At 41.8% G+C, this 26307-nt stretch overlaps 1 protein-coding gene across 1 annotated transcript; it reads left to right on the top strand.

Annotated features, from left to right (window-relative positions):
• Nucleotides 1-1852: 1852 nt before the first annotated feature.
• wnt7bb (wingless-type MMTV integration site family, member 7Bb) lies at nucleotides 1853-25742 on the top strand (the record flags this gene model as incomplete). Its single annotated transcript, XM_083893593.1, has 4 exons — nucleotides 1853-1935; nucleotides 6443-6673; nucleotides 21742-22009; nucleotides 25263-25742. The coding sequence occupies 4 exons, from the start codon at nucleotides 1853-1855 to the stop codon at nucleotides 25740-25742; spliced, it is 1062 nt and encodes a 353-aa protein (XP_083749719.1).
• Between the last annotated feature and the right edge of the window lie 565 nt (nucleotides 25743-26307).

Genomic DNA, 26307 nt, shown 5'->3' with positions numbered 1-26307 from the left:
AGGCCTTGTGCCAAAGAAAAAGATATGTGGAAACGCATATTCGCTGTCAAAGGTGCATTTAAGTTCACCTTAGGAGACTCTCATGCTGCCCCATTGTCGCACAAGATAATTTGAGCCGCTGTCTCTGCTCCAGATCCAGCTCACTCCTGCATACCTACATTAATAGCGGCGGACTGAGTTGTATTTCCACATTCCTTTGCCCCGACTGAGTTTTTACCTGTTTTGCAATACACCTTCACCTTGATGCAAACTATACTTCTATACATGCAGCTTCTGTGGTTTGTATTGTTATGGGATCACACAACTTCAAATTGTAAATGTTTGTGTTAATGTTGCACTGTTATACATGTGCAATAATAACAAAAACCTGGAACTTGAAGGTAAACTTTAACCTAAAATTATGCAACATATTAAACGTGATAATAAGTCACAACAGGGGCCTTCAGGCTGGATAATTGTGCAACCATGTATTTAAATGATCATGTGAAATAGTTTTCTCTATTGACAACAAACTGTGTTAAAAAAAACAAAACAAACAAACGCCAATTGATGTTCAGTGATTTTCTGCAGCGACAACAAATCAAACAAACAAAAAAAAAATTCCCACAAAATGTTCAGATCACATGACGGTGAATGGGAGGGAAGGAAGTTACCTGTCTCCGTGTTTACTAAGCCCCGGCCACATAGCTCATTAACTCCATCCCTTTTCTTTCTGCCTAAATCTTTCATGACACCCTCTTCATTTAGAATGAGCGCAGCCTGCAGGCGTTGAGTGAGCGTCACGATACTGGAGCGATAAAAGCCTTCACTCACTCACTCACTCACTCACTCACTTAATGTCTCTGCACAATTCCAATCCTGGACTTTTCTTTAAGCAGTCATTCAATCTGGGGAAATCATTACACATTGTTTTACAGCAGGGTCACACAATTAGTATTTGAACATGATGGGATGGCGGCCATCGAATTATGGCATCAGAGCGCAGCAGACACGCAGACATCACGCATGCTATAGGAACATTATACTCTCACCACAGGAAATAATAAGCTCGTTGGGATTCCTATTTTGCGCACCGCAAACATTCTTTGTGTCTTTATGGAAATGTTACAGGAACACTTGCCACCAAACGTCTTATTGGTCCCGTGAGTGCAGTAAACATTGTAGGACTTTAACAAGGGATTTTCTCACTATATGCTCACCCATACACACAACTATAATCCCTGTGATTTTACAAAGAACGCTACGGTTTGATATGTGGTTGAGTCAGAATGACAAATACTGATTTTTTTGCACATGGAGCTGTGATTATGATTTGAGGACAACCAGCGTCTGTTTGTTTATTTTTTGGCTATAGATGGTGGGGGTGGAGGTGGGGGGAGTGGAGTGTGTGTGTGTGGGTGGAGGGTGTGCAGGGATGAATGAAACCTCCTGCACGTCCAACAGGGATCGGATCAGTGTCACTCTATTGTCCCGTCGTGGCAAAGTGGGCGGATAGCAGTGTCTCTCCCTGCCCAATGGCAGGCACGACTCTCACGAGAGTGGAGAGAGGCACTTTTCTGCCATGCAAAATCCCTAAAACCATCATCATTTCAGCAAAGGAACCCTCAGTCCTGTGTAACAGCCTCCGCCGCTCAGAGATGACAGAACCAATCTCAGCGCACACTCGGCCCTGGGAGCTTGGAGCTGCGTAGAGCCGCGCCAAAGACACGCGGAGACGCACAACACCTCGTTTTTTCCCCCCCGTTTTGTACGAAAAGGACTTAAAACCGTAAATTAAGGGATTTTTTTTTCTTCCTCATCCACTCCACGCCTTCTTAATCAGCTCGAACGTGGCCATTTGCTCAATGTCATCATGATCATCTTCTCGTCGCGCAGTGTACTGCTGTCAGTCTACTATCCACAGATCTTCCTCATCCTGACGAGCGGCAGCTACCTGTAAGTTTCTGCCAATTAACGGCTCCTTAATCAACTTGAGAGAGTGACGCGCTCATCCACAGAAAGACTAATACGCATGGGTTTGTGTTTTTTTTGTTTTTCTTTGCTCCCGTGTTGCCGTTTTTACTGGACAATGCGATCTCTTTTCCCTTTAAACGCCGGTTCTGATGTGGATTTATTTCGTCTTTACGCACGAGAGATTGAGTTTAACATGTTTACAGTGAGTCATCAAACTAAAGCCGCGGGGAACGCGGAGGAGAAAGTGGAACTTAGTGTAAACGGACTATAACACGAGAACATGATTTACGCACGTTTAAAAATGTCACACGATGGTAAAGTCTCATGGAAATTCTCACTCATGACAAAAGTCATTAATGGGAAAAGGTCGCTTTGGAAAAACGATCCACGTGGGAATAAAGTAATTATCCCAAACCCAAACGCGCTAATGTGCCGCTCATCCGGAGCGTTTAAAGTAGTGATGGTTTATGTTCAGCTGCCGCATTGCCAACATTTACGAAGAGCAGAAAAATAAAAAAAATGTGCTGGTAACTGCTACATGGAATCATTTTTGGCCACAGAGTGGCAGAGATGTTCAAGACAATTGGATGCTGGTATTCTGTCTATTGTCCCTGTGCGGAGAACTGAACACAGTGTTTACCTATATGAGAGCACTGTTGACCTGTCAGAGCCAGAGCGTGTGAACAATTATCTCTGCTTAATCAAATCGGGGTATTTTACTCTAAACATAAAGCCCACATCTGCACACATTTTTTTTTACTTACAAAATGCATGCGATTGACACTGAAAATCATTCTCGCTGAAGGGCAGGCTCATCAAATTATTAATCACCCACACATCCTTTTTTTTCATTTTTTTTTTTTTTGCAGGAGACCACAAACCTGCTGCTGATACAGATGTGGTTTTTGGTTTCCATGTTAGAAGCGGCTGACAACAAAATATAGTCTGATTCCATAGTTCTGATTATTGCATGTGCACGAACCACACAATCTGTCCTGAAGCACAATACATTATATGGACTGAAAATGATAAAAAATCTGAATTATTATATGTTAAACTGTACAATTTATCAAAGCAGTCTGCAGTGAGTGACTTTTACCATCAGCACACATTTAACTTTTTCTCCATTTGCACATCTCACACTGTAGAATACAATCATTATATTCTACATCTTATAATTCCACCCATTTTTTTTTTTTATAAAATCACAATGATGAGTGAGCAAGCGTGGATATGGTTGAAAAACAGAAAAGTTTGTGAGCCTTTTTTAAAAATTTTATTTAAAGCTTATTTGTAAATTAGCAGCCTAAGAGGGAACTCATCTCCATCACTATAATTAATATACCACTGTTGGAAAATAAGGGCATCCACTCTTAGTTGACTTAGTTATGTCGTGTCTCAGGCATTTTTGTGAGTGCATTCCTCGGTAGAAGATGCATGCCTGCGAGCTTAATCGTGTGTCAGTTAGTTTCAAAGTGTTCCATGTGATGGAGTAGGTGGCAGCGAGCAACACTGTACGACTATGACGTATGGGCTATAGTTTCTCTTTAGCCCACGCTACCCTGCCATTAAAAAAAATCTGGAAACTGCAACGATGCTGGTGCAGAATGAAGTTTTTCCAAAGAAGGGATGTATGCATGTCTCAGACTTTCTTCCAGTCACATCACACATTTTGTAATTAACCTAAAATGCCAGACAGACCGAAATCACCCCACATTTAAAATGGAGTATAACATAATGTGTCGCCTTGTTTGTGAGACGAACCTCTCGTTTACAGACGATCGGTCGCTCATAAAGTGTGCATTTTGAATTAAATTCAAATATATGCATCAACATAAAATGCACGTGCACATTTGAGATGTTTAGCTGCAGTATTTGTGCTTCGTTGCATGCCACCTGTTGCCATTTTTCACCAAAATGCCTGTATCAGTGTGCTTCACCACCGAGTGATACACTGAATCACACTCCATGTTTTGTACACACTCGATGTTGATCAGCTGCTGCTGCAGCAGCCAAGCGTGACAGTCTTGTTGCATATGTGTGAAGCGTGAGCGTAGCTCCGTTCTCTTGTCGCTGCTCTGTCTGACGGGAGATCTGTGCGACTGTGTGGCTCCCCCCGAAGCCGCTGGCGTGCTAAGTATACGCTAAGCAAACATGATCACATTTTGTGCACTTTGATGATGCAGGGATTTAAAAGCTTAACTCTGGAATTCTCTGTTTGGTGTTGTGTGATGTTTTGAGTCTCACTTGCGTGGTGATTCTGTGAATTAGCAGGTGAATGACATGAGAAATAAGCCAAGAGTGGGAGGTTTTATGAAGTAGTGTTTGAATATACCACTGTACTGCTGTGTTAGGTTTACAAGCCAAACACACACACAACAAAAAAATATAATCCCAAAACAAAGTCAATTGCCTTTTTTGATTTTGTTAAAACAATTTCTGTTCAGGCTCAACACTCGTCATGCAAGAAAATGAATTTCCTCCAGTTACGCATTACTTCTCTTAGCTTGACCTTTTCTGCTTTGTACAGACTCGATGTCATTGTTGCCACGAGCAACCACATATACAGCAGGGTCACAGAGGGTCAGAGGAGCTCAAGCCTGTTTAACAGCTGAGAGAGCAAAGAGGCTTTGAAAGCGTCTGCAGGCTGCAGTGTTTACTGCGGACCCTGAATCTCTGCCTTTATTAATGGAGTTTTCTTTATTGTTAAACATAATATACGGTAACATTTTAAAGAAATGGAAAGCCAAATCAGTACACACAGTATGCATCCTTTACTTTTATAAAGTAAAGCACACTCCCTCGAGAAGACGAGGAAAATGTGTGCAGGCTGAAGTTTGGTCAGAGATATGCATCTCGCTGCAATTAGGATTCATTTAAACATGTGTGTTTGAAATGGAGATCTGTGTTTTTTTTTCTGTCTGTGCGGAGAAATTCTAGCAACCTGTGGAAAAATGGATGTCCAATAAAGACTTGTAATCAATGATCATATCTTTGTTTATATTCAAGAGGTCTCCCACTGACATCACCGAGTACTAAAATCACGAGGTCTCCCTTTCTCTTTCTCTCAAGGCCAGACAATATGGCTTATAAATAATATCTTGATATGTTTTATGTTTTATTAAAGGATCCCCGTTAGCTTATGCTATAGCAGTTCGCTAGTCTTCCTGGGGTCCAGGATATCTTCAGGCTGTATCCCGTTATACGAGATATATCAGAATATAAAGGTTTCTCTGGCCTCCTGAAAAAAGATAGTGACAATACACTCTAAAATTAAAGATCTACTGTATTACATGCTTAAGATACAGATAATACCTATTATTTTAAAAACTAGGAAAAGTCTTCTGAGACGATGTCTTGTCTCACGTCACGATATAAATATAATATCGATATATTACCCGTTTCCTCCCTTTTCACCCCTTGTATGCCACGTCATATTTTTTTGCTGACACACAGGTTTAGTCTGCTCCGTCGGAGGTCTGTGTCACAGTTGGCGTAAATGGTCGATCCTCATTTATGTCTCCCTGTCCCTGACATGTTTGAAAAATAATATATATCTACACGGTTTCAAGGGTTATAAAGCGGAGCTGTGGAGGGAGTCAGTGCTTTGTTCGCCCTCTAATGTGTTTTGGCTTCCTCGGGCGGTTACAGAACCGTCTTTAACATGTGTTTTGATCTCATCACATCAAGCTATCACATGTGTTGAAGTCTCCCTGCGGCGGGAACTGAGAAGATGCTGTGACTCTACAGCACTCTTATTCTCTACAAATGAAGGCGACCAGTGTTGAAAAACCTGGACACCAGTCTTAGGATGTGGGTCAGAGGAAAAACAGCCACTCGGCACTTTACTTTACACACTGGATAATTTTCACACAATTTCCCAGATCATAAAGATAATATTTTGTATGTCTTTTTGTTTGAAAATTCTGCATCTTCATCACAAAACACTGGGCAAATGTATGTCCTGCATTGTGTAAGAGTCAGCACTGGCAACTATTTCTGCCTAACAATTAACACACAAACCCCAACTCATTACTCAAAATCCCACCATCCAAACCGCTGTGGGATGGCGTTGTCAGTAGTCAAATAAGCATTTTGTTTTCTCTCAGCTTTAACAGGTCTCTCTGTGTGTTTTCCTTATGTTTTTATAATGGATTAGGTTTTTTCATTTATCTCTACTCCATTAAATAGCAATGCTTTTCATGCAGCGCAGCTTTCACTTCGGTATGGAACGTACATAAATTTCAGGCTGAATTGAATCCTGTTCTGGAGAGTCTCACATAAGTGAGTCTGACCATCATCTGGAACCTCTAACCGAAGCCCACGTTTTTGTGTGTGTGCGTCTCCGTGTGTGCAACAATGCATGTACGTGTGTGTTGTAATTTTGAACCATGTGACTGCATCGATGGTTGTGAATGAATGCTCATGTGCATGTGTGGCTGTCTCTCTCTCTCTCTCTCTCTCTCTCTCTCTCTCTGACTTTCTGCAGGGCCCTGTCGTCTGTGGTGGCTCTGGGTGCCAACATCATCTGCAACAAGATTCCCGGGTTGGCACCTCGTCAGCGGGCCATCTGCCAGAGCCGTCCGGACGCCATCATTGTTGTGGGCGAAGGCGCCCAGATGGGCATCAACGAGTGTCAATACCAGTTCCGATACGGACGCTGGAACTGCTCGGCGCTGGGAGAGAGGACAGTCTTCGGTCAGGAGCTTCGAGTAGGTCAGTCTGGGTCCTGTCACAAAAGTGGGTGCTCGTCTGTGTATCTGTGCATGTGCACTCACATGGAGCTGTGTGCATGAGAACATTGTTTATATTGTTTGGATTTCTGCTCATTATTTACTCGTTATCGACTGCTTGTTATTTAGTGCGACACTTTTGAGAGACTGGATTTAGGTTGAGTTGATGAATTTACTTCTCATATGTGCAGGACTCTCTATTGGGTAGATGATAATAATGTTTATCCTCCTGTACAAACCAGCATGCAGTGCATTTTAGGGCAACATTTCTTTTTCAGAATGTTGATACAGCCTACTGCGCAATATTCGTTAAAGCCAAAATGTGTGTCAAAACATCATTTGAGATGAATTATTGTCTTGATCTATACACGTCTTATTCTACAGACTGAAGAGAACAACTTTGTTTCTCACAGATCTGCACAAATATCACACAGTAATCATTTAAATTATGAATGAGAATAATCATTTACAAATAATCACAATTTGATCATTCAGCCCTTGTGCATTTCCAACATTTCACAAAATGCAAAACATGTCGTGATGATTTATAGGTACAAACACTGAAAACAAAAATAAAAAGGTATCATAGGTTTGAATATATCTTCAGTTGCGTTGATATGCAGGTAAAGGGAAGTACTTTAAAACCAACCCATGATTTACACCATACATGACACAATGTTATGGAATCATTTGTGCAGCAGTCTAACAATTGATTGCAACTTCAATGATTAGTGTGTGTGTGTGTGTGTGTACTGGGATTCACAGCTGAGGGTAGAGAACTCTTTTGAAGCCCGTGATCACTGATAGCCATGTGGTAGTGATGAAGTCGGCAATGACAAAACCAAAAGGAAACAGAGGTTGCATAATGCGTGTGTTTTTCGAGTCACACTATTGTCTCAGTTTGCAGAAACTACGACTTGAAAAGCATCGAAAAAATGCGGTACCAGCCCACGACCCTCTTATCCCCTATGAAATATGGCTCTTCACGAGCCAAACCCAAACTGCAAACATGACACAGTCAAAACTCAAACCAGCAACACACACACACACACACACACACACACACACTCTCTCTCTCGCTCTGACTCTCTATTGTATAACCATTTGCATTGGCATTGCTCAAGAGGATTTCATATAGTGCTGATTCCAGCCCGTCGTAGTGGTCCCTTATTCCACGTTGACGATGTTATATTTCTGCAGTGTGCTCCAGTTTCTGTTGATGTCGGTTCTGCAGCACACCGACCAGTCGCCGGCCATGCCAAAGTTATGGAAAAGCTACCGAAAGACTTCGGAGCCCTAATGGGGAAAACGTATGTTTGAAAAATGATATCACAAATGAGGAGACAACTAATGGTGTTATTGCAGAGAGAGAGAATGCTTTGCCGAACTGAAATAGATGGACACATCTGTTGTTAATCGAGCTAAATCGGTTGTGTCCATGCTTGGCTGGTTCATGAGAGTGTGCATATACATGCTGAAATAAGATCTAAAGCAGACAAACATTTACATTTACGATGCTTTTGTTTGAGAAACTCGGTGGTCCGCAGAGCCTCTTTTGCATCACTTTTGTTTTTACGGTCTCTTTTATATATGTATGTCCTTTCATTTAGGAGATATTTTTGTTGTGGATGGGCTGTGCATTTAATTCAGGGGCTCTGTTAACAATCACTCCTCTCGAGGAGTCGCCGAATTAGCTCCAGTTCCCTCTACAAAAGCATTTTCTTTGTTGCGAGTGTGGCACTTTCTTTTGTAAAGCAGCTCGTGTTGTTTTTCTTCAGCGCCTGTCGTTCCCTTTTTCTGCTTTCACTCTGTTCTTTTATACTTAAAGGGTGCACATGAGCCAGTTCGTTGGAAAAAATCTGTGTATTTACGCTGCAATTAGTTTTCTATTTATACATATTCGACATTAAGTTCAGTCATCATGAAGGATTTGATATACTGTCTGTAAAAAGTGGAAGAGGGATTCTTCCACTTTTCGACGAGCGCTATTGTCTTTTACGTCGTGTTCAGTCATGGCGTCATCTGAATTTTCTTGCTCATGTTTGCTGCTTTTCTTGTCTGGTTTCCGTAGAAGATCGGCACCAAATATAGCTTCATGTGCCCCGCGATGAACACATTACTCTCGGTGTCCAGTCCTTGTCAGAGAGCGGTGACTACTGGGCCCGCCATGATGACTTGGAGGCTTTCCTGAGTAAAGCATCCCATGATTCTTTGTTTTTCTCAGCGTTCCCATGACAGATTCAAGAGATTATTTTCATGTTGTTTTGATTGTCATCTGCCTCTGGTTCTGTGCTTATATGAAAAATTCTAAAAGTCAATTCTAACTGAAGCTGAATTTGCGTACGGCTCTGTATGTGTGTATCATTGGGATTGCGTAATCTCTCTTTGTTTTTTGACATCTTGTGCGAGAGACGTCGCCTCTTCCCAATTAAATGAATTTCCTGTGCCTGTGACACGGCTGAATCTCCTTCCAGTTAATGATTTATCTCCCCCCCCCCCCCATTTTTAACGATGGAGAAAAGGAGAAAATGTTTCATTGTTTGTACTTCTTGACAGTGTTGGCATATTTGGTGGACACCATGGCTGCACTATAGGGGCACACAGTGGCTCTTTGTTCCTGCGGTGTTGGCACACTGGCTTGTGCATTATTTTTGTGACTGGTCTTAAAGAGTTTAAATTAAGTTGAGAAAAAAAAAAAAAATAACAATAATAATATATATAGATATATATATATATATATATCTATATATATCTATATATATAGATATATATAGATATACATACATAATAAATAACAAAGCAAGGATGCATGTAACAATATTAGCTATTTAAAACACACACACCTGTTCATAAACAAATATCCTAACATTATAAACATATCATTGATTAATTAGATGGAACATTATTTGCACAGAAAAGAGACTGCAGTTAAATAGAACAAATCTCTTTTTTTGGCTTTTATCTCAGTTTACAGAAAGTATCAGTTGTTACATCATTAAATTAATCAAATATCAGCTCCTGAGTGTCCATTATAAAATCAAAGTGCATACAAGTTTCTATCATGTCTTAGGTGTTAGGTGTTATTTTCCATACATCTATTACATGTAACTATATGTATGTACCGCAGCACTCATTGTAGCATGTCCATGTGTTTTTTACCAGGCTTTCTGAGCACTGCTGCCTAGTTTATGTTTGGATTTCCTTCTGGGTTTGTTTGTATCACAGAGAAGTGACGTCTGAGTTTGAGTGATGTGTTGCGACCGCGCCATCAATCCAGCCTTGTGTCACTTGTGTCACCAACAACCCTCATCCTCTTTTTCTGACACTGATCAACAGTGATCTACAGTTCACGAGGGTTTTGTCAAATTGCAGAGTCGCTTTTTGGGAGAGATTAGTGGCGATGTCATCTTCGCTAAACTGAGGGCTTAAAGTTCAGCTCATTCACACTTCCACTACACTTGCATTAGTCTTGTGTTTTATTCTCAATATATTAAAAGTATAGTACTTTTGTTTGCATATAGAGACACATTATTTCTGACCCTCTACTCTAACCAAGGATCAGATACGCTGCTAAATACTGGTGCGTGCGTGATTGGCTCTTAATAGACAGACTGACAGTAAGATCAAGCACTTGCATTATGTGGGAAGTGTTATAGAAGGGATATGACAATACTCCTTTAATCCCACCAGAGATGTCTGTGATGGGAGATCACAGACACAACGGCTCCTGTGGACCTCACCTTAGACACTTAGTTCATTTCTCATCCCACCATCTTTCTGTTACGACACACGCAGCATTCCCCGTTGTGATAGTTTCCAGTGTTTGTGTCTCATAACTGAACATGTATCCATGTTTTCTGACCATGTCTTTATGTATTAGGGAATTCTTTAGCATGGCATTTGAAATCATGGAACACACTCTTCCAAAAAAAAAAAATGTTCCAATCCCTTCTCTCGAATCTGCAGATTCCACATCATCATAATCAAGTATAGGGGTAAAAATATTCCCATTCCGCTTCCATATAAGTTTTTTGATTCAAATCCCTCAAATTATGAACACTAAACCTTTTCCCCCTTGCTCTGTGATCCAGTCTTAGTTTTGGAAGGTGGAAGGAGGAGTTGTTGGCATTTTTTTTTTTCAAGCGCCAAAGATCAGCAGACCGCAAGTCTAATGCATTTTCTCTGTGCCGTCTGCTCTTGGAGACAGTCTTTATGTTCTGGAGCTGCTCCATGGTATTAGATTTGCTTTCCAAGGGAATGCGCATTAATAGATTGGTTATTGAGCGTTATAGGCCCTGAGATATCTCTATTCAACAGAGGTGATTCACTTTGAAAGACAGGCCGTTTGATTCATGTCACCCTTCATGTGGAAACAGTGCATTGACTTCGGAAGATGGCTTCTGCTTGGCGTCATCTCTGCGGCCAGGCACCCAGTTGAACTCAAGACTTGCGGCCATAGATTGAAAAGCACCCTTGCTCTTGTGGCACTCCTATCCCTCAACTGGTTCTCTGTTTTACAGAGTGTTGGCTTACCTTATTATGCCCTCACTGACAAATTGAGGAACAGCACCATAAATTCGCAGTGAGATTTGAAACTCGCAATTTAAGTGCATCTCTGTTTCCTCTGCAAAAGCAGATTTAGCAGCTTCCCCCCCCCCCCCCCCCCCCGTGCCCTGCTATGGTGTTGGCAGTGTGTAAAAATGTGGAATGAATTATCCCATGCTAACAGAAATGGGTGTCATTGTGGGGCTCGTTGCAGTCTATTAAAAAGTAATAATAAAATTAGAGGCAAATCCATCAGCAATGCAGAGTGGTTTCAGGATGAGAATGGCAGCCGTGGTCAGTCCTCCAATCATAATCCTTGGCTTGGTTTTCTGTATGAATCATTGTATTTTAAATATCCCTGTCAAGAACTGATCCCGTGGCTGTGCTTTGTTGATGCAGGTTTATTATGCATATTTGAGTATGTTCACCCACGCGTGAAGTGCAATGAAAACCCCATGTGGTTTCTGTTACACATCTCACATAATAAGATGATGTGAGTGATCTTTGCCCCATATCCCCCCAACTATTCTCAACGTAAACACGTATATTAAATGAACACTTATTTTCCTGTTGTATTCTCAACTCTGACATAATCACCATTTCTATCAATTTATTACTTTGTTTATACTATGTTTGCACTTAAAAAGCATAATCTATTGTACAAGCAGACATTTCTATGGCTGTGACAGGGATGGCCTACATCTGAAGGATCTGCTTATGAACACCTTGCAAGTCTGCAATGCACTTGATGTCAGTGATTGGAGCTTGAAAATGGACACCTTTCAACGGCTACACTCAGCATCAAAAGCCAACACTGGCCCCCTTGTCATAAAATGGCCTGCTCTGGTTACTCTGTTTGAGTTTCCAGGCAGTTTGTCACCGTCGTGATTCATGCTTTTCATCTGAAAGAGGTTTTTTGTTATGCTGGCAGTGAAATATTACAAAAGTTCAATCACGCTGCCCTCTGGCTCATTTCACAAGAATGGTTGCAGCAGGTGAGCCATTTGCTACAGAGGGAATACTGCTCTGTATTCATTTATTCATTATCCCAAACACAGTTAATGTGCAGTTTAAAGATGCAATTTAGCAGGAAATTGGTTTAGGCAGAACCGCTGGTAGGACGTGTACTGATACATCTTTAAAATGCTTTTTGAGAACAGATGGAAGGACACGTCTGTTTTTCATTGTGACCTACAACATAGCTCTCTGAGTTGTCACCCAAAGCTGTGATTCGTGACAAGAAACCCTGAGGACAAGAACAAGCAAACTGGATGAGAACTGTCTGTATTTTTAGAAAACAATTTGGCACAGAATGCGGAGGATTAGGCTGACAGGAATTTAGAGAATAGAGCAATGTTTTCATACTTCAAATTTCCCACACCTCCCAACGCCAGTCGCTCCCTTGTCCCTCTTTCATCCATGTCCCCTGAGATGCTCAGATTGTGGCAAAGGCAGTGGGCGATTCCACCTGCCAGGACCTCTGAGCTGCAGGAGCCAAACCTGAGCCAGTCAGATAAAGAATGTTTAAGTCAGCAGGTTGGCTGAAAAACAGTTTCCCTCTTTGAGAAGGAGAGAGGTCACAACAGGCTGAAAGACTCAGGGGTGAGTTTGGTTTATTTATTCTCAGATGAAGCAGTGGAGGATAGAAGTTGTGGTTGATAGAAGGTTTAGGGTTGTTGGTGTAGGTGTGTTTTAAAGCATGCAATTTTAAATTAAAGACTGTCAAAGTGTTACGTCCCTGCTCGTAAGCAACATAAACAACCAAGATGTGAAATGGTTAAATAAAATAATTTATTTCACAAAGGAGTTGAGGGTAATTTCCGAAAATAATTTGGCAAACAACGGGAAAATGGGGCAGAGGAGGCTTCAAACAAAATGAAAAGAATGTGAAGAAGGACTCTTAAAAAGAAAGAGCTAGATTTCTTATCAGTCAAGACAGGAACACGGCCCCACTTTTACTCAGCTTCAAGGAAAACACAATTTACAGGGTGGAACAGCATTGCTATACCTCGTGTGTATCTTGACAAGGTTAAAAGTCTACGCTGAGAATGAGGAATCAGTTTTTATAAGGTAATGACCTGATCCAATTTCCATGTAGCCAACGTTTCACAACACACGTCACTCAGGATTACTCAAACAAAATCACAGGTTAGCTGCCACTCAACATGAGGACACTCTGACTCTCAGAGAGCCTGGGCTTCTTATCTTCTTCTGATGGGAGTGAGACAACTGGAGGTTTCTGTGGCCACACCAATCGCTGTCCAGTTCACCCTTTTACTCCACCCATCCGCTCCAATGACAGGCGAGGGACCACACAGGCTAATTTACATACCAAAATCAAGGCTAAATTAGACACAAAGCATGGTTTTTCACCTCATTTGAGATGCACAATGGGGCGAACCAAGTTTTCTGAAAGAGGGGAATTAGGCACAACATATATATAATAAAAGAATGTAGTGGTAGTGGCAAATTGAAAAAAATATGAGTCACATTTACAACAAATAGTCCACTTTAGGAATCAAGTGTAAGCTCATATAGCAATTAAATAGCATTTGGCCACATTCTAAGGAGATGTCCTGTCATGCACCTTGCCACAAGTCCTTGTTTGCTGTGTCTGCTGAACAATTTCGGATTAACGAAGGCACTGGCTGAACTCTCTCACCTTCTCAGAATCAGTTGATGGTCATTTGTGGTGAAATCATATCCTTGCAAAGTGCAAGTGAAGCATCACAGGCCAAGCTAAGGCTAATAATGAGCGGACACGGAAACCAATTTCAGTGACCGTGTGGCTCCATTCTTGAAGTAAAAGGAAATGCAAGTTGAGAAATTACTTCTGCTCCAGTTGAAAAATGTCGACCGACTCCTTTTAAATCATGCAGCGATGCCATCTAAACTCTCAAGTTAAACATCAGCTACAGGATAAACATTCTTTCCTTGAAAGCAAATAAGTCAGTCAGTCCTTCAGTGTAACTGTAGCCACCTATGTCAACCCAGTCATTATTCAATGAAACAATAATGAAATCAGGACTTTGCTGAAGAATATCGTCAACAGGCCACGAAGCTTAACAGTTAAAGTCTTGCTCGAAATACTAGAATGTTCCCCTATTTGACGTATAAGCTTAGCAAACTGGCAATGACTGTTATACCCAGGACTAATAAAGGCGGTTAAATAGTAATTCTTCAAAACTAGAGGTTTTTCAAGAGCTCACAAGTGGATACTTTGACCCTGATGAACTCTCCCGAAATACCATCAATCACCACACTGCCGCCAACGTTTTTCCCCTTGCGGGATTTGTTTCTTGTTGGTTGTGCACTCTTAAAGCTGTAGTGTGTGACTTTTAAATATTATTCAAACCAGTGTCAAATGAGTCCACACGTAGCTCTATTGTGTCTCTGTGTTTCTTCACATGTTGCCGTGTTGTCTCTTGTGTTGTCCAACGACTTTACCGCACTGCGCACAGAGAGTGAAGTCAAGTCAAACAGCAGCAACATTGTGCTAGTAAAGCGAGGCGGCCACAAAGAGGGTGGAATATGGTGAAGTGCCTGGAAAACAGGTTCAGAAGTGAATTCTAATGCTCAAAAAAAAAGTTGTGTCAGTTTCACAGAATAAATGCTCATCATCCCAAACAAACACACACACGCTCCCTCAGTCAGGTCTGATAGTATTGCTCGACATAGCCTATTTTCAGATGCAGCATGTAATTCACGTTCACGCGATCGTGTCATCGTCACAAACTGATGCTGAATTGTGACACGAAAAAAACATCGCTCGTGCGTTGTTCTCATGCAGATCCCCGGGCGGTACTGCGGATAATTTCCGAGGCTGCCAAAGTGCTTGACACCATGTGCGTGAACAGTGATGAAATGACGCGTGCATTGTGTTATGGTGGAACAGTGTTGGATAAAAGGCCTATTTTTCAGCCCATCATCATGTGGGTTTTTTTCCGTAAAATCCTCTCTGCCCTTCTCAGTGTGACTCCAGAGAAAACAGAGCAGTCGTCAGTCATATACCGTGCGTGCGCGCGCGCGTGTGTGTTTGTGTGTGTGTGTGTGTTGGCGCTTTTCGTCTCTCTTTATCAGATACATGAGTGCTGATGCTTTGTTGTTGTACAGCGTGTGGGCTGTGGTCATCTTGGCTCCATAAAGGTCATCTCTTACTCGTTTTCTCCCAATATTTCATCTCACATCCTCCGCCCATGACATCTTCGTGTGTCTTTATCTAGGGCTGGGCTGCAGTGCTGTCATCACCGGGCCCCTTTTTCTTGTTCATTCATCAGCTATGTGGGCGAGCTGGGGTCCCTCTCCTTTTCCTTACCTCTCCTTTTCCTTATCTTTCTTTCTTTCTCTATCACTCTCTCCCTGTCTTCTGCTCACCCAGTATCTGTCTGCTGACATGGTCTGTGGTCTTTCTGGACCCTGACCCTCTGGCCCCTGTGTGTGTGTGTCATTTGTGTCTACCCTCCCCGCAGTGATGATGTGTTATCGGTGGGATCTGTGTCTGTCTGGGTCTGCCAGTGCTACTAGACGCAGGAGGAAACAGGATGCGAGGTGGATCAAGTGTAATCTCACAGTGAGCTTTGTTCAACACAATCCCAGGCAGATCACTGTATTCTCTACACACAGGGCCGCCGCTGGACATTTACATGTGCAAACAATCACACAGCTACATAGCTGAGGGGCACAGAGAGACGTTTCGTGGGCCGGACAAAAATTAAAAACGACGGTAATAGGGGCGAGGATATGAAGAAAAACGCGGAGCTTTATTTGACAATTTGATCAGTTTCAATGAAATGGGAGATTTCCCTTTTGAAATGATGAAGGAAACATATTCTCAGTGGCATATTTGACATATTTCCACGTGCCAACAATCACACAGCTACTGGCCCACATAGGTGAGAGCGGAGAGCGATGTCAGTGGGTTGGAGGAAAACAAAACCACAGTAAGAGGGTGAGCATACTTTATTTGAGGATTTGATAAATATCAATGAAATGTGAAATTCTTTAGGAAATGGCGAAGGAAGTACCGCATATGTTTGATTTATATTTATTTATAGTCATACATTTCAGTTTGTACTGAAGTCAAATGGGATACAATTGAGAAAAACAATCAACACTGTCCTTGCATGAACTTGATATTCATCATGTGCAGCACAGGTCTACATTTCCCCGAACGTGAGCAGGTGAGGTCCTGATTCGGTCTCATTATTAGGATGAAAGGGTGGGAAGAAGGATCGGGCTTGTTTTAGCAAGCCTTGGTATTTAGTCAGAAAGCTTTATCTCCACCTCAGGGAGATCAAGGAAGAAAAAAAAAAAAAGGATGCTCTTGAGATGTTTTCTGCCAGCCCAGTTTTCTATGCCTGGGAGGCAGCTTATTTTGGATTCTCATCATCTAATACAGTCGACGTTAAATACCATCATAATTGTCAAAGCTTTTCTGCTCAAAGCCCCGCTTATTATACGAATCAAACTCGAGACCCTACAGCGAGCGCAGCTACGCCGAAGCGTGTCACTTCCTCGGCGCTCTGATGCGAGGTACACAGAGAATGTGGATCCTAGTTCTGGTAAAACAATATTATTTTATTGTACAGGAACATGGCTGTGCTAATCCCCCGAGCTGCAAACCTCACGCACCACAACTTTGTCTATAATTTGCTAGGAGCATATGTTCATAGCAACGGTACATAAAGCGGAACGGAAAACAGTAGTAGAGAGCACATTAGTCAGTTCAGTGATTGGTATACAAAGCTAGGGATTTTCCTCTCGCTTTCCTCCCCTTCTATGGGGCCCTGGAGACATAGTTCCAGCATCGACATGGCTTTGGTTATAGCTTGTTTTTCAGTATTTTTGGTGTCATAATTCTGTTATATATATATATATATATATATGTGTTCAGTGTGGAAAAATAATTCCAAACGGAGTCTACGTAAGGTTATACATCTACAGTCCTTTGGATGTTCCCCTTTCCATTTTAAAATAAAGTTTGGTGGCAACTGAGTTTTCAGCGATCCTCTCTCTATCCTCTAATAATCTGCTGTCACTCAACATCACGACAAGTGCAAGGTCCTCTGGCCACCAGCAGGTGACACTTTCCCCTTTGTTCACTGTGGCAGCGTTTCATCCCTGATGTCAGGATGTCCCTTGGATACTAAGCTCCCAAAAAGTCAGTTTATCATTGTGCCGTTGAAATGATGTAATTTCTTATGCAATCCAATCCTCCAGTGTCCCTGGGGTATGAGTGCATGTCTGGGATGAGGAGGGGGCAGGGGGGGGCCTTTAAAAAGCTTTTCCCTTCAGTGCTACATTTTCAGTTTGTGTGGAGCCGCTCATCTGCACTGCTGGGTTCAGCCAGTGTGTATGTGCATGTGTGTGTGTGTGTGTGTGTAGTATCCTCCTCACCTTTACAAGTTGCTGCAGTGCTGCATGCGTCATTACAGACCACTCAGGCCGCAGACTGTCATTTGTGCTCGTGCAGCCTCGGTCGCTCGACTCAAAATCAAGTCTTGTGGCCGAGCATGCCGAAATAAACAAGATATTTGACTCCGGTTGTCAGCGTCCGATCGTTGTGCCAGAAGCTAAATATCAACAGATATTTACAGCTAAACTTTATTTAATCACAAAAAGCCAAACAAGCACAACATCTACTGAGGTTTTGAGCTTAGACATTTGGCTGCAGCAATCATCAAGTAACGACTTCTTAAAGATGGTTTTTTTTAACAAAAGTCGTCTGAAATTGTGCATAGATTACTTTCTAATCAAACCATGTTTGATCCTCTGAGTTGTTTTTTAGACAGAGCAGTTGCTTCCACTGTCCAATGTCTTGTCCAAGTCTCTTCAGTAACTCTCTTCTCTGTCCTCTCTTGTCAGCAGCACAGCCTATAACCATGTCCTGTGAGTGGGACAGAAATGAGGCCTGTTGAGGTCACTGGTCAGTTAGCTTACACCGAACCAGAACTGCTTTATAGTGTCATCATATGTAAATGTCAAGTGTCACGTGTCACGTGACATCTGTCTAGCGCTATGCCTTTCTCCGGATCTAAACACAGATTGTGCCATTTTAGCGGCGAGCCACTACATCCAGAGAGGTTTTTTTTTTTTGTGTCCCAGTTTTGGCAGAGGGTCAAACAACGAGACGAGCGTTGCAGCGGGGGCTTGTATCCAAAGTGGTGTGGTCAGTGAACGTAAAGGCCAAGGCGCACTGAGTCAGTAGCCTTTGCTCCATCTCCGGTTTCAGTCCCTGACACATGGATTTAGCAGGCTATTTAATGCTTGTTTATGAATGCATGTACCTGATCGTCTTCCATACTTTCTTGGATAGTGTAGCAGACACTTGCCACTAAACTCCATTAGACATCTGGTTTAATATTCCCTCATTCTTCTCTCCTGAATGTTTCCAAGTTCATTGAGGTTTTTCTGGTCACTCCAATTTTCCACTGGCAGCTTGCGAGGCTATCCCAGGGTGGTTCCTCCTGGAGGGCTGTCAGGACACGGGGGCCAGCTTCTTCAGGGCTTTCTAGCTGCTGTTATGGGTGCTTTTTTTCTCCTCCTTCACATTTCATCAACCACACGTCTGTTCAGCAAAGCAGGAGCAAAAGGAGCACACTGATTATGCACGCACAGCATCCACATCCACATGGGAATTTCCTGGCTGTGGTTATGTTTGTTTTGTTCAGCATATCAGAAACTTTGGTATTTTATGATGCTGTATTTTACACAAATTGAAGCTTAACTCTCTAATTATTTGAACTGAATAATATTTAAAAACCATCATAGATAATGTAACGTTGCTAGGACTGAATCCTCCAAGTGGATTTTTTTTTTTTTTTTTTTCAGCAGACAATGCATTCCAAGTGCTAAAATTCCAATGTCTTCTTTGGTTCATTGCACAAAGAAAAAAGAAGGTCTTGATCACCATGTTTATTCCATGGCTTGTGTAATTGGCTTTCCTTTTGGCCAGGAAGAGCCTTGGCAGTGCCAGACCCTACCGGGGGGGGTGACATCCAGCACAAGCTCCATCATCATTTTCCCCATGAGCAGCGCAACTCAATGGGCTCCGAAACGGGCATGCATCTATGGCTCAGGGAACCACCCTTTCTCTGGAAACTGCCCTTATCCTGTTTTAAACATTACGCTGACCCTCTGTTTGTGCGTCTATGTGCAAATGTGTTTTTAACGGTGGATGTGTGTGAGGGTGTAGGGCACTGTGAGTGTGTTTTGTATTTTTATGATGTGGCCGGTGACTGAGTGTACGCGTGCACGACGTGAGCGCGCGCGAATGCACACATGCTACAGCTGTGCATCTGCATTTGAGCATGTGTGTGTGTGTGTGTGTGTGTGTGTGTGTGTGAGGTGGGGGCAGCTGAACGTTTACCACAAGCTGGTGGGGCACAGCTCTGCTGCTAACCAGAGAAGAAAGTGGTTGTGAGTCAGTCCCCACTGGGCAAACCTGTGGCCGTGGTATTAGCTCTATACAGCACCAGTGCCAGGGTAGGAAATTAACAGTGGCTTTGGGTGAAAACATTTTTGAGACTTCACAAAATGCCCCTGAGACTACGAGGTGCAAAAGGAAAGAAGAGGAAATAAAATGGGAAACAGATGCATATGGCAGTGTTTAAACAGTTTGTATTTATAGGTACTACAAATTACTTCCTGTGTTTGGGTAAAAAAAAGTCACAGTAAACATAGCTTATATAAACCCTAATAGATCAGTACATTCTACTATACTGCTTTTTTGCAGAGCAGACGTAGTTTAGGCTCCAGCTAACAGTACTATCTTTGCTCTCTGCTCCCATTTAACAAGGTAAAATAACCAAAGATTTTATGCCTTGTAACTTTCAGACTGGTTAGGAGTTAATTTGGTCAGGCAAACAGTCTCTTCCTTCACATCTGAAGAATATTTGATGTTTTGCCTGTGTATAATTTCCACTTCTTGCTGCAGATCTAAAGAAATCGTCATAACTTTAGGATATCCTTCCTGTTTTTGGTGGAATCCACTGTGAGGATGTCTGCAATACCTGTGTATTGTCAAAGTGTATTTATTGCAGTCACTGAATTTTTACATTATACACGTTTTCACATCTGTCAACGGTAAATGTACTGTAAATATGTCACAACTGACATGTGTAGTCCAACTCAAAGCGGGATTCAACTGGTTAATATTCACCAGAACTTACCAATAATAATAAAAAAATTATATTTATAGTTAGTAATAGTTATTGTAACAGCATGTTGCTAAGCCATTACGTCAATAAATCAGTCAGAAGACTCTTGACTACAGTGATTTATATGCTCTTTGCTCTTTTCTTAACTGCTAAATGTGGTATGGTAAAGTTTTTTTAAGCCTCTATTGAAGAAATTATGCATCACTAAGGAGCTTTTGGTTCTCCGAGGGGCAGAAGAATTTTACCTAGAGAGATTCCAGTAATTACAACTGAGTACATTACAAAACATACATCAAAAGACTTACAAAACATTCCTCTTCAAATACTGAAAGGCCCCCAGAAACACTTTGCGGTTAGCTTTGTTTCTGCTGCTCAGCCCCTTTCCAGATTATTGCCAGTCGAAGGGAGAATAGGGTTGTAATAACACACTGTCTGTTTTAGGCTCGGAGAAGCCTTTAAAGTAAGATCTTTCTGTAGCCATTAGGAGGGAAGTAGAGGAGGAGGAGACGGTATGACATCGTTACTGTTTAGCTTAATGTGTATCATAACCATCTGCTCTTCCAAAGAACTTTAATGACGTTGATGTGATTTCTTTTTGCACTGTAGCAGACGATCATTAACAATGATGACCGACTGATCGTTTCATTTTAAAATGTTATGAGGTATTATACTACTATTAAGTATTTGCATTAGACATATCAATCATAAAATAATTTAAAGTTGAGTTAAACAAGTTAAACAGTGTTATTTTGGCACAAAATGACAAAAATAACATTTATTTGGATATATGTATATATGTAGCTACACACAAGTAAACACATCACAGGTAAAATGATAAAGTTGTGCAGTCTTAGTGCCATGTGGCTCCGGCTTCCCCCGTCTGACTCCTTTATTTTGTCAGTGTACAGTCGAAGTGAGGCAGTTGAAACCTGCAGACCCCAGCTGTTTATAGTGTGGGCAACAGTACAAGGTGCTTCTGTGGAGGAATTCAGCACTTTGGACAGCACCTAGACAGGCTCTCCCACACTGGAATTCCAACACTGCACTTGCATAGACTGCACGGGCCCAAGGACTTTGCGATCAGTAATGTGACCACATTTCACCTACGGTGCAGGAGCGAGGCTGTCTAGGAGAGAGAGAAGGAACCTTTTATGAGCTTATCAAGAGGATGGGATTTCACAAAACAAAAATTCATATAAAACAATGAAGAAACATTTGACCGCATCAGCAGGAGTCGTAAAATGTAATAATAATTTCAAATGTAGGTTGTGTTTATGATGTGTCGTGTCATAGTTTCATATCTTATCCACACATCACTAAAAAAAGATCTATTCTCCCCTTTTTTCAGGCAGTCGGGAAGCAGCATTCACCTATGCCATCACAGCAGCAGGTGTGGCCCACGCTATAACAGCAGCATGCAGCCAGGGCAACCTGAGCCAGTGCGGGTGCGACCGGGAGAAGCAGGGATATTACAATCAAGAGGAAGGCTGGAAGTGGGGAGGCTGCTCGGCCGACATCAAGTACGGCATCGAGTTCTCTCGCCGCTTCGTGGATGCCCGTGAGATTAAAAAGACCCCACGCCGCCTGATGAACTTGCATAACAACGAGGCTGGGAGAAAGGTAAAACATCAGACACTTTGCCGCGACAGATGTGATCCATGAAGAAAGCAACAGCAAAACATATTTGAATCAAGTATTTTTGGAATTAAGGGAGAACTTATTCCAATCAATATTTACCTGACTTTTACACAGTTGGTGCTTCAGTATCATGCATCTCTATAACCAATCACTGACATATAATCTCAGGCTTTTATTCCTGGGAGATTGTTCGTTTGCTTTAAGTCTTGGATGAAAGAAAAAAGAGAGGGAGATTGTGAAAGCCAAATAAAAGAGAAGAGATGATTGAACGTCGACAAATGGATTTAATTAATAATGTCAGCTTTATCATGTCTTTTAGGAACATTCAGCTTGGTCAGTGGTTGCCAGATACGCTGCTGTCATCCCCCTTTCAGCTCCTTTCATAGAATTATGAAGTGTATTATTGCAGTTCTTTGCACGATACCAAAACATGTCACTTTTACTGCATCAAATAACAGTGCATCTATTCAGGGTGTGAAAGCAGGATGACAGTGCCAGTGTCAACAGAGCAGACTGATACGGGCTGCACTGAATGTCAGTGTGCTGGCATGTTGGACTGCCAGGAATGGAGTTGGCACCGTGTATGTTCTCCCTCCAGGGATTGGAAAATTAAATACTTGGAGGATGTGCAAAAAAGTCATGCTACCTCTTTGCTGAAACAGAAGGAAAGTGACTGCGAGTGGAAGATATTTTTTAAGCGTAGAGGTTTCTCAGGCTTCTCTTAGGTTTGGCCCTGTTAGCACTTTGTTATTTTGATAGATAGTCATCAAATGAGCAAAGTGTATCAGATAAGAACAGGATGGATTCCAATATAATTGTTTAAAGCACCTCAGGTAGTAAAGCTGTGTTCTTGCTCAATCTCAAAAATTGATAGTGATTTAGATTATGCACAGCAGTTCCCTGTCATCACTGACTATCACTGTGACTACTACTTTATAACAATTATCTACTGACTTCTTATATCTGCAGGAGACACTTGTTTGATCTTAAATGTGTCAATTCTGAATCTAAGTGTTTAAATTACACGTTTTAAATCCTGATATTCTGCTGCCTTTTCAATGTCAGTCATGTTTATCTCTCAGGCAAGGTTTATTTGTTGTTAAAAGATTTATAGATCTTAGTTTCCCTCGTCCATGTGCTGCAAGGGTAAAGCACCGATAAAGTGAAGCCAAATGAGCTGAAATGGTGATGAGAGAGGAGCTTGTGCCTCCGATGGGATCCAGCTGAGATGTTGTTTTGCAATCACTAATAAGAAGCATTGTTGGAAGAAAAAATAAATGACAATAGGTTCCGTGACTAAACCGAATCTAAAACACCCTGTGAATCACCCTGAGATTACTTTCATCATGGTGTGTGTTTGTGTGTACTTGGACTTGTTGCACGCTGACCTTGTCAGGACCAGTAGTCGTCATGGAGACCAAAACCTGATCATAATGAGTCAGAACCTCATTTCTGCGGGACTTGTTAGGTTTAAGATTTGAATTATTGTGATTTGCTCAAGGCTAAGGTTAGGCATTAACCGGGTTAAGGTTAAGTTTAGGAACACTGCTTTGTTTAGGCTGTCCAAATAAATTGGAAGTCATTGCGTAGCATATCTGCACGAACCTGTGTGTGTTTCACAAGTGATCTGTAGATGGTAATCTGGTCTAATGAGAAGCAGAGCAGATGCTTTGATGGACACAGTTTAAGTATTGAGTCTGATAGATACATGGAATCATTTAATGTTTCCATGCATCTATCAGACTCCGTGTGTCATGTCATGTAGTTTGTGCACGATACATTTTTGTACAACATTGATAGCTGGCCACAGCGTTTATAATCTCTGCACTTTTTGTTATTTTTCAAAAGACAGAGACACTGACATAATCTTGAGTTCATTTATCAAGTGTATGATGATAAAAAAAGAAGAAGAGTTTTGGATGCTGCTGAAGACAGTTGCCAGGAAAAAGCTGCCAACAAAACCCACATCTTAAAGAAACATAATTCAAGCAAGCTGGGGCTTTCTAATTGGGTCAAAGGAGTCATGTCAGTACTCTTACAAATGTGATAATATGATCTTATCAAACTTCAGCCCGATGTCCTCTGTTCCTGAGAACAATTCAACACAAAACGAAGATTACTTGACAGGACAAATTAATTACTCTAAAATGCTGATGGCAGCAATATTTCCAAAAAAGCCCCAGGATGAGGCAGCAAATGAAATACATTTACCCTGTGTAACACATGTTCAATAACTCTGAGAAACAGACAAACCAAAAAGAAATAACGCATTGTTCCTTTGTAGATAACTTAAAGCCTCTGAATATGTAGCAAGGATATTAAAGTTCTATTTATATATCATGCATGTGTGAACTTCTTCTTTTTTATCATAAATGTTGTCTGAGCATTAAAAACGAAAAATTCCTCAAGTCATGTATGCAGCTTTGAACAATTAACTGTTTGTCTTTGTTTTGTTCTGCTTGTGAAACAAATTCAATGACGCATTAATCCAGCTTGAAATTATCATAGATGAGTTCCATGTTTGTTTTTTTCTCTACTAGACTAATTTACAGGATGGGATATGACCAGCATGTCCACCGTGGATGACGTTTTCCAGATATGCTTTGATTTGTGTATTTTACAGAATTGTGTTACTACACTCTTAGAAATAAAAGTGCTAAGTAGAACCATTTAAGGTTCTTCGGCTTGTCCTCATAGGAGAATCCTTTTTGGCTCCGGTTAGAACCTTTTTATAAAGGTTCCACCTGGAACTCTTTTGGAGGGTTCCACCAAGAACCATTTTAAAATCCTTTATTCAGGAAAAGGGTTTTAAAGGGTGCTCTGAATTAAAATGGTTCTTACTGGAACCATTAGTGTTACCAGGAAAGGTTTTTTCAGAAGCAAATGGTTCCAGGTAGAACCTCAGCCCTTGTAGAAGGACCATTTTGGAACCCTTACTTCTAAGAGTGTACACAGTTTTACCCAAATATTCAAATACATTCTGTTTGCCTCAGTTGAAATGTATCACTAATTGTTTATAATCAGCTAGTAACACAACACAACGCTCGTATTCAGCTCCTAATTGGGTAAAACTTAGGAAATCACACATACAATCAGTGTTTATTGACCTTATGAGTCAATGTCTGTCGAAATGAGAAATAGAAAACAGCTTCATCCATTTGGGAGTTCAATTACATACAGTATATTTGTTGTAATTTAACAGCTCGTTGTGTTTGTTGTGTCTGCGACTCCTCAGGTTCTAGAAGAAAGGATGAAGCTGGAGTGCAAGTGCCACGGCGTTTCGGGCTCCTGCACCACCAAGACCTGTTGGACTACACTTCCCAAGTTCCGCGAGATTGGTTATTTACTCAAGGACAAGTACAACGAAGCCGTGCACGTGGAGGTAGTCCGGGCCAGCCGACTGCGACAGCCCACCCACCTCAAGGTGAAGCAGACTCAGGGCTACCGCAAGCCCATGGAGACGGACCTTGTCTACATCGAGCGGTCGCCCAACTACTGCGAGGAGGACGCAGCCACAGGGAGCGTGGGCACCCAGGGACGCCTGTGCAACCGCACTTCACCACATACAGACGGCTGCGACCTCATGTGCTGCGGCCGGGGCTACAACACACACCAGTACACCAAGGTGTGGCAGTGCAATTGTAAGTTCCAGTGGTGTTGCTTCGTCAAGTGCAACACGTGCAGTGAGAGGACGGAGGTGTTTACCTGCAAATAAGGGACAATAAGGAACTCATTGCCAGGGATTGAGGCTCCGAGTACTCGCTGAATGAGGAAGACCTAAAGAGGAAGATGAACGTGTGACTGGGATCGACGAGAGATTTTGAGATAACTGAACGGAAAGTTACACGATCAGCTCTTCGTGGCATTGTTTTGCACAGCAGAATTTTATCTAATTGCTTTTCAAAAAGTAAATGCTAAATATCAGTGGATAGTACCCCCAGAACTTTACCGTCACATCTACAGCGAAGTTGGGACTACAGGTAATGAACGAGGCCCTGTAAACTGTGCTTTGCACTCTGGGATTTGTAACTGATAGTTTCCCCCGTGAGGCTTGTGCCTTGAGCGGAAACGCAATAACCTGGGTGAAGATTTAATGACAGCAGCTGATGAGACGTGACTGAAAGAGATTTGTTTTTTGAGATTTTTTTTCAAGTCTTAAATGAAAACCTGTAAGGGGAACAAAAGTGAATCTTGACACGAATCACCTTCCCAAACCGTGGGGCTTACGTTGAAGGTTTGCAGAAATGAAGAACATTTTGTATGGTACGGTTTTGTTGGGT

The sequence above is a fragment of the Microchirus variegatus genome, assembly GCF_963457635.1.
Source record: "Microchirus variegatus genome assembly, chromosome: 8".
Lineage (NCBI taxonomy): Eukaryota > Metazoa > Chordata > Actinopteri > Pleuronectiformes > Soleidae > Microchirus > Microchirus variegatus.
Note: the sequence above shows the minus strand (reverse complement) of the source record. Positions and strands in the feature narration are given on the sequence as shown.